The 12,987-nt window shown below is 41.1% G+C and overlaps 1 protein-coding gene across 2 annotated transcripts; it reads left to right on the forward strand.

The window, feature by feature from the left end:
* The first annotated feature begins 597 nt into the window (after positions 1 to 597).
* Positions 598 to 12,933, forward strand: kdm2ab (lysine (K)-specific demethylase 2Ab). 2 transcript variants are annotated; one of them, XM_068588213.1, is made up of 23 exons: positions 598 to 797; positions 1,226 to 1,266; positions 2,695 to 2,833; positions 3,100 to 3,178; positions 3,337 to 3,383; positions 3,827 to 4,005; positions 4,301 to 4,407; positions 4,559 to 4,652; positions 4,879 to 5,032; positions 5,126 to 5,241; positions 5,574 to 5,700; positions 5,798 to 6,069; positions 6,196 to 6,273; positions 7,054 to 7,314; positions 7,659 to 7,787; positions 7,931 to 8,011; positions 8,188 to 8,412; positions 8,869 to 8,898; positions 9,053 to 10,116; positions 10,360 to 10,523; positions 10,732 to 10,878; positions 11,037 to 11,252; positions 11,361 to 12,933. In XM_068588213.1, the coding sequence occupies exons 2-23, from the start codon at positions 1,231 to 1,233 to the stop codon at positions 11,540 to 11,542; spliced, it is 3,927 nt and encodes a 1,308-aa protein (XP_068444314.1). In that variant the 5' UTR covers positions 598 to 797; positions 1,226 to 1,230; the 3' UTR covers positions 11,543 to 12,933. The 2 variants fall into 2 exon arrangements, with proteins under 2 accessions (XP_068444314.1, XP_068444322.1); XM_068588221.1 differs by lacking the exon at positions 598 to 797 and adding an exon at positions 867 to 1,109.
* Positions 12,934 to 12,987: the final 54 nt, after the last annotated feature.

A 12,987-nucleotide genomic window follows, 5' to 3' on the forward strand; every position in this document is an offset into this window, starting at 1 on the left:
GCCGTTTTATTAATTCAAGTATTCACACATAAAGTATACGATTTAATTCACAATTTCTAAATTGTGCTGCAATTTAGAAAGGACAAGATAATATAATCCTTTATTAGTCCCGCAGTGGGGAAATTGCAGGATTATAGCAGCAGTGCACATAGTAAATACAAAATCAAGTAATATAAATAAAGAATAAAGCAGTAATACAAACAGTAAAGAATACACTAGCAATAGTAATTAAATATACAGACGGAATAAAAAAATATACATCAAAAAGTATTTAAATGTATTTATATTTCACCCGATGAAATCGTATAGTGGCCAAAGTGATTAGACGGTTTAGATTGCAGGCAAAAAAAACAACACTATACCTTGCAGGGAAGCACGTTTACAGTGAACATACGGGGACTAATTCTTCTTCCTTCACCGTCAAACCGAGGAAGTCAAACCGAGCACACTTGCATGTTAACATATTCTAATTATGTTTAAAAGGCACGTACTTTGTCCAATGGGAGTCTTGCATGCTAATTATTTGCAACGTCGAGGTAAATAGGGGGCGGGATCACGTGCCTCTTTTATTTTTTTCTCCTCAGTTCGTGTGTTGTGTGTGTGTTTTCTCACCAGCTGAAAATGGCGGCTCGGAGCGTCGGATCCTTCTAACTTTATCGTACAATAATAAACACAAAAATATACACAGCTGTTGGCACATAACATGGGGAGAAACTTTACCAAGAGCCCTCAAACGCCCTAGCCGGGACATATTACTTTCACCACTCCCGGGACTAAGGAGCCGAGAAGACGCAGAGGTAACGATAAAGAAACGTCCGAAGGCGAACGTCAGCTAGCTTAGCTCGCGAGCGTCAACGTTAGCCGACGACTTAAGAAAGGGTTCGCCATCCGAGCTAATTCACGTTAGCCGACAACTACAGCCTCTAAATGGACCCGTTGATCCGGGTGAATTAATTGTTAAAGGTCGTCGCGTCTTTCGGTCCTTGTCTTCACTCGGCGAGACAAGTTCGACGTTAACGGTGAAGTGTTTTGTGTCGCGTCTCGAACCTCCAGCGACAATGTTTGCTAACGTTAGCGAGGCTTTCTAGCTAGGCTCTACTCTGAGAGAGGTGTGTTTGTGTCCCGACAGAATGTAAAGAAATACACTACCGGGACGTTTTAACACCGGACTACTGTTTGATCGGTGTAGATTAACGTCGCTGCCGTTACTTTGTTTGTCTTCTAGAGATTATGGAGGACCCTCATACGCGGTACAGCAAACGCCTGGTGAGTAACGCCAACTGGACACTACTGCATCCCGGAACAGTTGTGTTGTGTTTCACCGTTACAATGTTTTGTGATGTGTTTAGTGTTTCTCCTCCAAAGTGTGTGTGTGGGATGTTTAAACCCTTTAATACACGTAGCAGTCTCAATGTGCTCATAGAATAGTTGGTTGGAATGGCCCACTTTTTTTGTGTGGCACATTGTGTCACGGCAGTGAGGCTTTCTGTTTTGTGTCAATAACACCGGCAATGAACCTGTCTATGGAGACTCTGGGTTCAAGAGACGGTCAAGTTCACTGTTCAACCTGACAGCATTTGTGCTGTGACCTTGCTTCACCTCCTAACAGTCGTATCCCCTAGTTGTAAGGTCATTTATTACCAGTGTGTACTCGAGTATTTATGATTAATATTAGTGGTTGGTGCGATTTAAATATGCATTTCTCTCTCTCTATACATATATATATATATATATATATATATATATATATATATATATATATATATATATATATATATTAAATAAATGCTTGTTGATTTACTTTTGGAATGCTTGTCTAAGCTTATTTGTGGAAGACACCAATGCTTAATAAATGCAGCCAATAAAGTCTTTAATTTTAATTAATTTATTCCCTTTGTCATTTTATTACACTATATGAAAACAACCATATGTGTTTCTTTTATAGTTTTACATTTATTTCAGTTGTAAAGTAATAGCTCATGTGCAGTACTTAGTTATGAAAGTGAGGAGTATCAGAGTGTAGTTAATGCCACATTTATTATATGGGGGTGGGGAGATCTCAGAGCGGGGTTGTTGTGCTTTATCCATCTGTCTAGCCAAGCAGTGCTGCATGGGGTGAATGGGAGGAAGGGGGGCAGATTAACCCCTGCTTTTTGTAATGCTGTATTGTTTGGTTCTCATGTGAACTTTGGTATTTGATATCTGACAGACTGCTCTGCTTTGATTGATTTATTGTGATGGGTAAAAGAGTGAATTTTACTCACAATTTAGTCCTTTTTTAGCGCAGGTATTAGGGACAACACCCTTGGGTGTCCCCATATATCTTAGCGATTAGATTCCAGCAAGAACATTTGAAAAATACACGAAGCAATGTTGCAAACGTTTCTTGGTATTTTGCTTCTCAATTAGTTTTGAATGTGCTTGCTTTTGGTTGTGTAGTTTTTTATACCACGGGTAGTTTGGTGAATAAATATTGATGTGATAGTAGTTCTGCTGCTTTATGGTTTAATTAGTATTTCTGTCAGATAGTTTTGTCATTGCACTAAAATATCTTTTATACCATAAAGACATCCCATAATTCTCACTGCCAACTGTCTCAACCCTCTCATGCTGTCCTCTTTCTGTTGCTTACTAAAAAACATATTGTGTTATACTTGACGTAGCTGGTAAAAGAAATCATCTTTTTGTCCTCAGCGTACAGGGACGCGACGGCGCTACCAGGACGATGGAATCTCAGACGATGAAATTGAAGGCAAACGAATGTTTGACCTGGACGAGAAGTTGCAGTGTGTCAGGTTTACGTCTGACTTGGTCAAACATATGGAGGGTAAAGGTGAGAGGTTTCAAGAACTCTAGAAGATTTTTGGAATACAATTTAAATTAAACTTTACCTGAACATATCTGATGCCCTGAAAAGGCAACTAAGGCTAACTGTTTGTTCTACACATTGTATGGTTTGATGCTGCAGTTTTTTAAAACTGTGTTGATTGAATAAAATTGTCTGTGCAAGTTCATAGTGTCTTTATATAAGTGTTGTTTTCATGATGTCGTGTTATCTTCCTAATGCAAGTATGTGTTGTTTGACTGTCGTCTTTCTAGATTTCACATTTGAGTACATTCAGAGGGAAGGACTCAGGGACCCCATTATCTTCGACTGCGCTGACGGCCTTGGCATACAGTCAGTCGCATTCTTATACTCTTTTTATGTAAACATGTACACTATTTTATGGAGAGTTATAGCTTAGTTTCAAACAAAATGCTAATAACCCTGCTTTTTTGTTGTTGGAGATTATAAAGAAATTCAAACATTTACATGGACTATCCTCTGTCTTGCAGAATGCCAGACCCCGATTTTAGTGTGAGTGATGTCAAGTTGTTTGTTGGTAAGTTCCCATTTTATCACCTTTACATGTAAATGGCTTTATTCTGAACACAAAAATGCTCATCTTAAAGAACAATATCACCTTATTCCAAATGAGTTTGGTGATTTATAAGTAACAAGAGATAACTTAAAGGAACTGATAAAACAGGTCTTTCAACTGTAAAGTGACCCGCTCAGTCTGTATCTAAGTATTTCTTTCATAAAAAATGTGTTTGTTCATGTATAATAATAATGATGATGATAACAACAATAATAATAATATCCATATCTATATCGACCCCCTAAAACCAGTATCTGTCGGCCAATAGTTGCTGAACATTTTAATTACAATGAATGGTTATTACACTAAATGCCAATGAATATTGAATATATTTTAGGACAATTTAATTATAATGGGCACAGCACAGTAGTTGAACCACCTTAAATTCTCTATTTCTCTAATAGGTAGTCGACGCATTGTAGATGTGATGGACGTAAACACCCAGAAGGGAATTGAGATGTCGATGGCTCAGTGGCGACGCTACTATGAAACGCCACCATCCGAGAGAGAAAAACTTTACAACGTCATCAGTCTGGAGTTTAGCCACACCAGGCTGGAGAATCTGGTCAAACGTCCGGCTTCGGTGAGAATGCACACAATATTACTTGTCAGATATGCACATTGATAATGTCATTTCATAAGTCTAATTCTCGCAAACATGTAAGTCACAAAAAATGGAGTACTGAGAAAATTCCACTTTAGGCAATTTAAAAAAGACCAAATAAGCTATCCGAATAAGACTTTGTTGGATATTGAGTTCTGGCTTGGACACAGAGAAGTAACTATTTGTCTACTTACAAAAAGTGGTGTCAGTTATCAAAAACTGGGTTTGGTGCAGACATTTTGAATACATGTATTTTCTTATCCTAATTGTCCAGGTGGACCTTATTGACTGGGTTGACAACATGTGGCCCCGCCATCTCAAGGAGAGGCAGAGAGACTCTACCAATGCCATCATAGACATGCATTATCCCAAAGTACAGAAGTGAGTAAACGAGAGCCCTATTCTATAGAGAAGAGGCAAAACTGATCAAATCTACATCAGGGATATTCTTAATCGAATTCTATTCAAAGTTATCCTTTTTAAAATCTAAAATATGCTGTGTGTTTTATGTCCTTCCTTCACATCTCAAAAGGTACTGTCTCATGAGTGTGCAGGGCTGCTTTACAGATTTCCACATTGACTTTGGAGGCACTTCAGTTTGGTACCACATCCTACGAGGAGGAAAGGTCAGTCTGCCACGCAAGAATCCCAGTTTTGGCTACCGAGAGTGGACGCTTTTAGTTTTAATGAGAGATTATTTTTACTCATAATATTGGAATACAACTACACTGCATCTTGCTTTTCAACTTTCCCTTAACATCCCGCAAATAGACATTAGTGTCATGGATGCATCTTTTAAGTATTTGTTAACCTCAGACCATCAACATGACCTTTCACCTGTGATCCTTACAGGTGTTCTGGCTAATTCCACCCACACCACCAAACCTGGAGATGTATGAGAACTGGGTTTTATCAGGAAAACAAGGGGACATCTTCTTGGGGGATAAGTGTTATGACTGTCAGAGGATCGAGCTCAAGCAAGGCAACACCTTCATAATCCCATCAGGTATGTTCCTGTAATAAGGCTGTGACGCACACCCCTTTGAAACCCACATTGACCTCTACATATCTTCAGCCTTCTGTGTTTTGTATGTTGCAGGGTGGATCCATGCTGTGTACACTCCGGAGGACACGTTGGTGTTTGGCGGAAACTTTCTCCACAGCTTTAACATCCCCATGCAGCTCAACATCTACAGCATTGAGGATCGCACAAGGGTAAACATGTTGTTATTTAACTGCCCTCCTGATGCACATCGTTGATTGCTTCAGATTTTGTTATTATGCAGAGTCTTATTCTGTGGAAAAACCCGGAATAGAAAAACACAGAATTTTTAACGCTGTCATTGCTCAGACAATCAGCTGGACTAGGGGAAGAGAATCAGGTGTTTTTGGACTGCAGCCACGTCATATTGTCCCCGACTCTTTTTAAGCAGAAGTCCAAACCACAACAAAGTTATGACAAATGCTTCAGCTGCTTTCTCTCTGGTATTTGACAAAAAGATACAACAAATATGAACCAATCTATTTTTCCTCTTTCTGTCCTCTAGGTGCCAGCAAAGTTCCGCTACCCATTCTACTTTGAGATGTGCTGGTACGTCCTGGAGAGATACCTCTACTGTCAGACCAACGTCTCCCATCTCACTCCTGAGTTCCAGAAATACTCCCTTGGCATAGGTAAGGACGAATAAACACATGAGAACATTGCCTTCCTCAATTGTATTTGTCTCTTCTTTCCACAAACCTATAAGTTAATCCGTCACTTTTTTTTCAGGACTAACACAGGCTGACCATGAAACTGATCACACCAAGAATGGTACCTCTAATGGAGTTGAAAGGGACAAAGAAATCATGGAGATCGTAATCAAGGAGGAAGAAGTCAAAGAAGAACAAACAGCTGAAGTTGCCCCATCTCAACAGAAACTGAGTCCCTTTGAGCTGGAGGGACTGCGGAACCTCTTAGGAAAGCTAGAGGAGCTGCCAGACCAGAAGAAGTGTGTACCTGAAGGCATCATGAATGCTGCAGCCCTGCTTGAAGACATGAGGGTGAGCTGAATTCCTTGTGCACTTCATCTCGATGAACTACTGCTTTTAGGTTTCTGTGCCATGATTAAAGTCTATATACATGTTATTTTTATCTCCGTACTTCTTTTCTCTTCTCCTCTTGTCTAGACTCTTCTGAAAGAGCATTCAAATGATGACCCCAAGTTCTCCTACACTGGAAAGCCCATTGTCAAGTGGCCTGAAAGGGTGAGTCGAGAACACCTTTTTTATACACGTCCAGCAAGCTTGGATATATTCTTAACGACATCCATATCCAGGAATGCAAACTTGTACATTTTTGGCAAAATTTGAAGTTTTTTTTTTCTTGAAAAATGAGTCACCTATGTGATTCATGCAGATCTTAAAGAAATTATATTACATGTCATGTTTAGCTGAATCTGATTGATTTGATCAGATCTGAAGCGTTGCTTCGGCTCCACCGCTGTAGGCTTTATTCAACCTGCTAACACATGATCGACAGCATCATCCAGATGTGCCGATCACTAGAATAAGGGAAATACAAACCTTAGACTTATCCCTCTTTATATCTCTGCTGCTTTCAAGCAGCCTTTAAATGCAACATTAGATAAAAATAAAACAAATACAGAAGTAAATGTAATTTACGTTTCATTACACCTCCTCATACATATTTGTCACCTTTTTCACCCCTGATGAGTTTGCAACCCTGTTGCTTTGTTATTAGATATGATGTATTTAGTATTAGTGATTTAGTTATTTTTAATCCTCTTTACTTTCTGTCAAATTATTGTTAAAATACGCTGTCGGTGTAATTGAGATAAAATGTGTTTTTAACTATCTACTATTTGATTACTTTATCAATATGGTTTATTTTTCACATTACATTATTGATATACATTCATTTTAAATGATTAAGTACTTGATTCAGGCTTATCCAACACGTCCTCATACTGTTCACCGCTCTAACCAGGCTTTTCTTTAACTCTCCTGCTGATGTCTCTTATACAGCCATCATGGTACCAGCCCCCTCCTCCCCCTCCACCTGTCATTTATCGTCCTCGCTTGGGCCCTACCCTCCACAAGCCTCTGGGTCAGAGGCCCACCAAACGCTCGTCCATCTCTGCCCTGAGGCGTAGGCGGGTGAGGTGTAAGCGCTGTGGTGCCTGCTGCCGGAAAGAGTGCGGTACCTGCCAGTTCTGCCACGACATGAGGAAGTTTGGTGGCCCTGGACGAATGAAGAAGGGCTGCCTCATGAGACGGTGTCTAGCGGTGCGTTTCATACTTTTCTTTGTCTTTGTATGTGTGGAATAATGCTGCCCATCTGTCCTTATAAGCACAGTGTACACTAGTGAAAGTGAGATTATTTTAGAGCTCCACAACTCTTTATTTTGAAATGGAGATTGTCAGAGATCAATCAAGAAGTGTAACAATTCTATTCTTTTGTTTCGCCCTCTGCTTGGATATACAAAGATTGTAAAAACTATGGCTTAAAAATGTGCAATACTTCACAGTGGCTTCTAGGTCTGTATATATAGTATATTGATTTTCATGAATAGTTATTTACATTGGTGTGCATTACCTCTAGTGTAAATAACATTCTTTTTGTCTTCCAGCCTGCCTTACCAAACACAGCGCGATGTGCCATATGTGGAGAAGGGGAATTGGATGAATCAAATCCGAGCACTTACTCACTCATGGAGTGCTCGGTCTGCTCTCAGATTGTCCATCATCAATGCATTAAGGTAAATCTACTTCAGATATAGTGAAAGCTATACGCTGAATACATTTACTCGTTATTGCATGGTTTGTTTTGTGGCTTACAAAACAGCATGTGTAGGTCTTGATTTGATAGTTGTTTCAAACTTTTAACTGTTTGCTATTTCAGGAACCCGGTGAAGGAAAGATCAATAAAGATTTGCCCAGCTGCTGGGAATGTCCCAAATGTTACCAAGGCAAAGACTTGGAGGTACATATCCTCTCACTATCACTTGCCCTCTGTCTCTCTTTGTTCTCAGTTCATGCAATCTCTAAAAACACTTGAATAACTTCCACCATTTGCCGTATGGTTGAAGTTCACACTCATTTAAAATGACAACCCTCTCTTTTGCTTCAACCTCATCTCTTCCGACCTTCCCAAACCAGTCTTCTAGCGATGAAGAAAGTGAGGAGTCGGAGGGCTCAACCTCCTTGCCACCGTCCAAACTCGCCTACCGGGAGGGTATTGGTGTAGGTGAAGGAGTGAGACGAGGGAGACCTAGCAGATCCCCATCACGATCCACAGCACCACCACCGTCTCAGAAACTTCTACTGCAGCATCAACAGAATCGCAAAAGAGCAAATGCACTGGAGCTCAGACTTAAGAAGAGGGTAAAGTGAATTTAGATGTGTTTGTTGAACTTTCTGATGTATGCATAATCAAAAGCAAGTAGTGACATTTTTTTCTGCTACATGAAGGTGTTTATTTGAATCATGTGCATAATTCAGCATGTCTGCATTTCCAAATAAATGTTAAAATTTCTTTGATTAGCGGTAGTCTAGTTCCTAAAGTTTCATTTTAGTTTTAGAAGCCTGAAAGAGTTTGATGCCCTGAAAATTCAGCTGGCCTGAGAGTAGGAAATATTCACAGAGAGCACTAATTTGTTCCGTTTTGACATTGATTTTGATCTATTTATGTCAGTGAAGATCTTTTATTATTTAAAAAGACCTTTTCAAAGTGTTTCCATGATGAAAGTTGGAGTCACCCTGAAACTAGCTCTGTGCAAACGCTTGTATTTTTTATTTGACATGCATCTCATTCTCTCACCCCTTCTCTATTTATTTCAGATAAAACTAGAGCGCAGCAAAATCCTAACGGTAAGCACTTAGTTCTGTAATGTTCCGTGTTGCATTTATATACTATTATGCATATGTGGTATTATTCCAGGAGGTAATTTCCTCCAAACAACTTGATTTGCTAAAGAGGCCTTTTAACAACAAGCTATCCTTTTTGTCCTTTCCCACCCAACAGAAACAGTCGTCTCTCGAGCGTTCTCCCAGGCTGCTGCGCTCCAGGGTGCTGTCCCGGCTGCGTTCTCCAACCAGCAGACTATCTCAGGGCAGAGGCCGGGGCTCCACCTGGGCGAGTGGCTCCTCTTACCACAGCTCTTCTGGAGGGACGGGTTCTTTGCAGCAACAGTCATCCCTCGGTCTGGTACTTGAGCCCAAGGGAGAGTCCCGCAGAGGGAGGGGGAGAGGGGTAAGGCTGCGGGGAGGAGGAGCAGGAAGAGGAATCAGGGGTGGTAGAAGCCATGAAGAGGAGGAAAGCGAGGACAGCAGCAGCAGCAGCAGTACCAACAGCAGCAGCAGCACCAGCAGCACCAGCAGCAGCAGCAGCAGCAGCAATGATGACGAGGATGAGGAGAGAAGGCAGAACATTGGGAGGGGATTGGATAAAGAAAACCAGCCGCAGTCGAGGCGAGGACGGGCAGCCAAAGAGAGAGAAGAGGAAGCGAGCGAGGTGGCCAACCAAAACGGTGCAGAGGACGATGAGGAGAAGGAGACGGACCAGGACGGTGAAACGAGGAGCAAAGATTGCTCGTATCTTAAAGTTACACTCCAAAGGCCAGCCAGAGCCAAACACGACCCTTCAGCCATTGTCCCCAAGTTGGAAGCCATCGCCTCTCAAACTGCCACTTCCACAATACACAACCAGACTAGAGTCCTCGTCAGACCCCCCATTAGAAACCGTGTCCCCTGTCCCGACCAACACTCCAGTAGGCACACACCTTCTTACACTCGTAGTGGACACACAGACTCTCGCACCTCCCACCCAGAGAGGCTGGAGGACTCTAAAAAGACGAGGCTCAGCAGACCTGCTAAATTGAGCAATGGCGCCTCCTCCTCTTCAACCTCAGAGCTTCCCTATCTCCGCATCCCTCTGTCCGCCCTGCAAGAAGGAGGAAGTGAGGCAGACAGGGAGAACAGTGACAGCGGGCCAGGCTGTGAGAGGGAGGTGTGGGTATCTGTCTTCTTTTACTTAAGTCGAGCCGATCTCTGCGTCTGCATGGCTGTCTGCAAGAACTGGTACAAATGGTAAGAGCTTAAATTTTAATAGTCTTTGGTTTCTTGCAGAAGTTGAAAGGGGAAAGGGATTCAAAAGGATTTCGAATTGATGAGGGGATTTTAATTTTATAAAACACAATCAAACTCCATCCCAAATTTGTATATATTTTCTATTGCAAACTAAATAGTGACGTGGGGTCAGTAGGCCATATCGCTCTGCAAATGGATAGCTATAAATTAATGTGTCCTTCATCAGTATGTGCTTGTTTGCAGGTGTTTAGACAAGAGGCTTTGGGCTCGGATTGACCTGAGCATCAAACGCACCGTTACTCCTCAGGCTTTAACGGGCATCATAAAGAGACAGCCTGTCACGCTGGATCTGTCATGGACCAACATCTCTAAAAAACAGCTCAACTGGCTTGTTGGCCGTCTGCCAGGTACATAAACACACTTTCACTCTCTCGCCTTCACTTAATTTGTTTTTAAATATAATTTGGTCAATATATGTGCATGGCCAATATTTGGAGTTTTATAAATCCCAGGGTTTGCAAATTAATTCTGAATAAGGCATGTATCCACCAATCAGTTTCATGCTCTACCTACATACATTAAAACTAAATTTAAATCTCTTATTTGATTTTGCAGGGCTCAAGGATCTGATGGTGTCAGGTTGTTCCTGGTTAACTATTTCAGCTCTCTGCTCCTCTGGTTGCCCTCTCCTTCGTTCTCTGGACCTGCGGTATGCCGATGGCGTCAAAGACTCTCAGATCAGGGATCTAGTCACCCCTCCAGGTGAGGAAAGAGCAGCCTCAGGATCTTATGTTTCCCTACTTTATAAGTCCTGACTTTCTTATCATTATACTCCCATTTTGCTCGTTTCCTCATCAAACTCTTGCAAATACTCAGCTTTTTCTTTCTTGTCTTCCTCCCAAATAACGCCTCTGTTCTAGGTTGTGACAATCGCAGTCATTTTCGGACCATGCAGTGTTTGCGACTAGCAGGCCTGGACATCAGCGACTCCACTCTGCGCCTGGTGATTCGCCACATGCCCCATTTAACAAAACTGGACCTCTCCCACTGCAACAGCCTCACCGACAACTCCATCAACCTGCTGACTGCAGTGGGCTCGTCCACACGGAACACGCTCACAGAACTCAACCTGGGAGGTGAGAGACTGATGGGGATCGCACTTTTAACATGCACACATGTTGCGTTAGTTTAATTTCACAAGTATTTATGTGTCTGTTTGTTTTTGTCTCTTTTTTTGTTTCTAGGTTGCAGTAAATTGACGGACGCTAGTCTTAAGTATCTCCGCCGCCTCTCTTGCATCTCACTGCTCGACCTGCGAGGCTGTAAAGGGGTCTCCCGTAGGTCTTGTGAGGCCTTCATCTCCGAGCTGTCAGTCAACACACTCTACTGTCTGTCAGATGAAAAACTGATCCAGAGGATTTCCTAAGCATCTGCCTCTTCTGACAGCGGAGGGGATTTGAGGTGCAAAGGCAACAGTGAACCTGTGTCACACAAAGGACACAGGCAGCAAGGGAAGTTCACGTTCAACTGTGTTACGTTAAAGAAAGAGTGGGGTCTAAACTGGGAGTGCTTACTCACTTAGCTGGTGTTGGTGAAAGGGGTGTCACAGCTAAAACAATATATATATTTTTTTTAACATAATGTACATTTCTCTGTACCGTAAAATGACTCATTTTTCTTTTCAGTTCATTTGGGAAATAATGTGGATTGGGAAAAGCAGAGTGTCTTTTTTTTTTTTTGCCAGGAGTTGGAGAACATGGGCAATCAATTATCTGTATTAGACTGCACTTCCTTTGGATAACAAAGTGCTCAACTCTTTGAAATGACACCGATCTTGACTCATCACAAATTCCTGCCTTGAGCTACACTTTTGAGTTTCATCTTTGGGGTGTAACTGCATTGTTTTGTTTGGCTGATTTTCATAAAGTCTTATTTATCTTGTGATTTATAATTTTAACTCCTTTAATATCGGCTACTTGAGGGTGCTCTAAATAGATGGTTATATTTTGTCAGATTCAAAAGAGCACACGTCTAAAGGTCGACGTCTGCTTTATGCACAACAACTATGCGCTGAGATTTATTTTTTTGAAGACGACTAAAAGGTCAAATCTACAAATCTTTGACATCATCGCTTAAAAAGTGAGGGTATGGAATGTTTACCATTTGTATGTTCAGCTTAATAAGGCATTTTGGATGCAACAGTAGTCAAGTGGTATATCTGATAAGTGTACATGGACATTGAATAGATGTAGTTGTATAAAAGGGTAGAAAGACAGTGTGAGAAGGCAATCGACAAAGCAACAAAGGGCAGGTTGTATGGATTGTTCTGTGTAAGCCAAGGGTCATGTGTCAGGTAAATGGTGCATTTTCAAACAACCGTTAGACTTCAGGTGCTATTATTTCCAAACTCGTATTGCTTTGTTTTTGTACAGAGACAACATTTAGAGCCAAAATGTTAATATTCTAGATGAAATTTTACCCACCCCTCTTTGATACACTTTCTTCTTTTCATGGATGAAAAATGTGAGTATCTATTTTTCACTGAATTCCATGACCTTGTACAATTCAATGTAGAGATGTTCAATTTAGTTTGGGGGTCAGGGTTGTTCATTTCTTTGTTCCCTTAAAGTGTAGTAGTTCTGTATCAAAGGTCTCCTTCCAGACTGCCCTCCTGGCCATATACCTTCAAATGAATATAAGTATATAAATATATACTTTTGTGTAAATGTGTTTTCCTCTTTTCGATTATCAAAACAGGAGTCTTGTAGCATTGTAATTATTTTCAAAAGCATTTTTCACTTTATGTTATTTGTGTTATTTTTCAATAAAAAAAAAAGATAAACAAAGGTTAACTGTCGTATTGTCACTGAA

The sequence above is a fragment of the Clinocottus analis genome, unplaced genomic scaffold (genome assembly GCF_023055335.1).
Source record: "Clinocottus analis isolate CAN_PGR_092001 unplaced genomic scaffold, fCliAna1.0.p SCAF_10, whole genome shotgun sequence".
NCBI lineage: Eukaryota > Metazoa > Chordata > Actinopteri > Perciformes > Cottidae > Clinocottus > Clinocottus analis.

Coding starts and splice junctions, on each gene's coding strand:
- kdm2ab (XM_068588213.1), top strand. CDS start 1,231: ATGGAGGACCCTCATACGCGGTACAGCAAACGCCTG. Junction 5,033..5,125: donor CACCTTCATAATCCCATCAG/GTATGTTCCTGT, acceptor TGTATGTTGCAG/GGTGGATCCATGCTGTGTAC. Junction 8,899..9,052: donor AGCGCAGCAAAATCCTAACG/GTAAGCACTTAG, acceptor CCCACCCAACAG/AAACAGTCGTCTCTCGAGCG.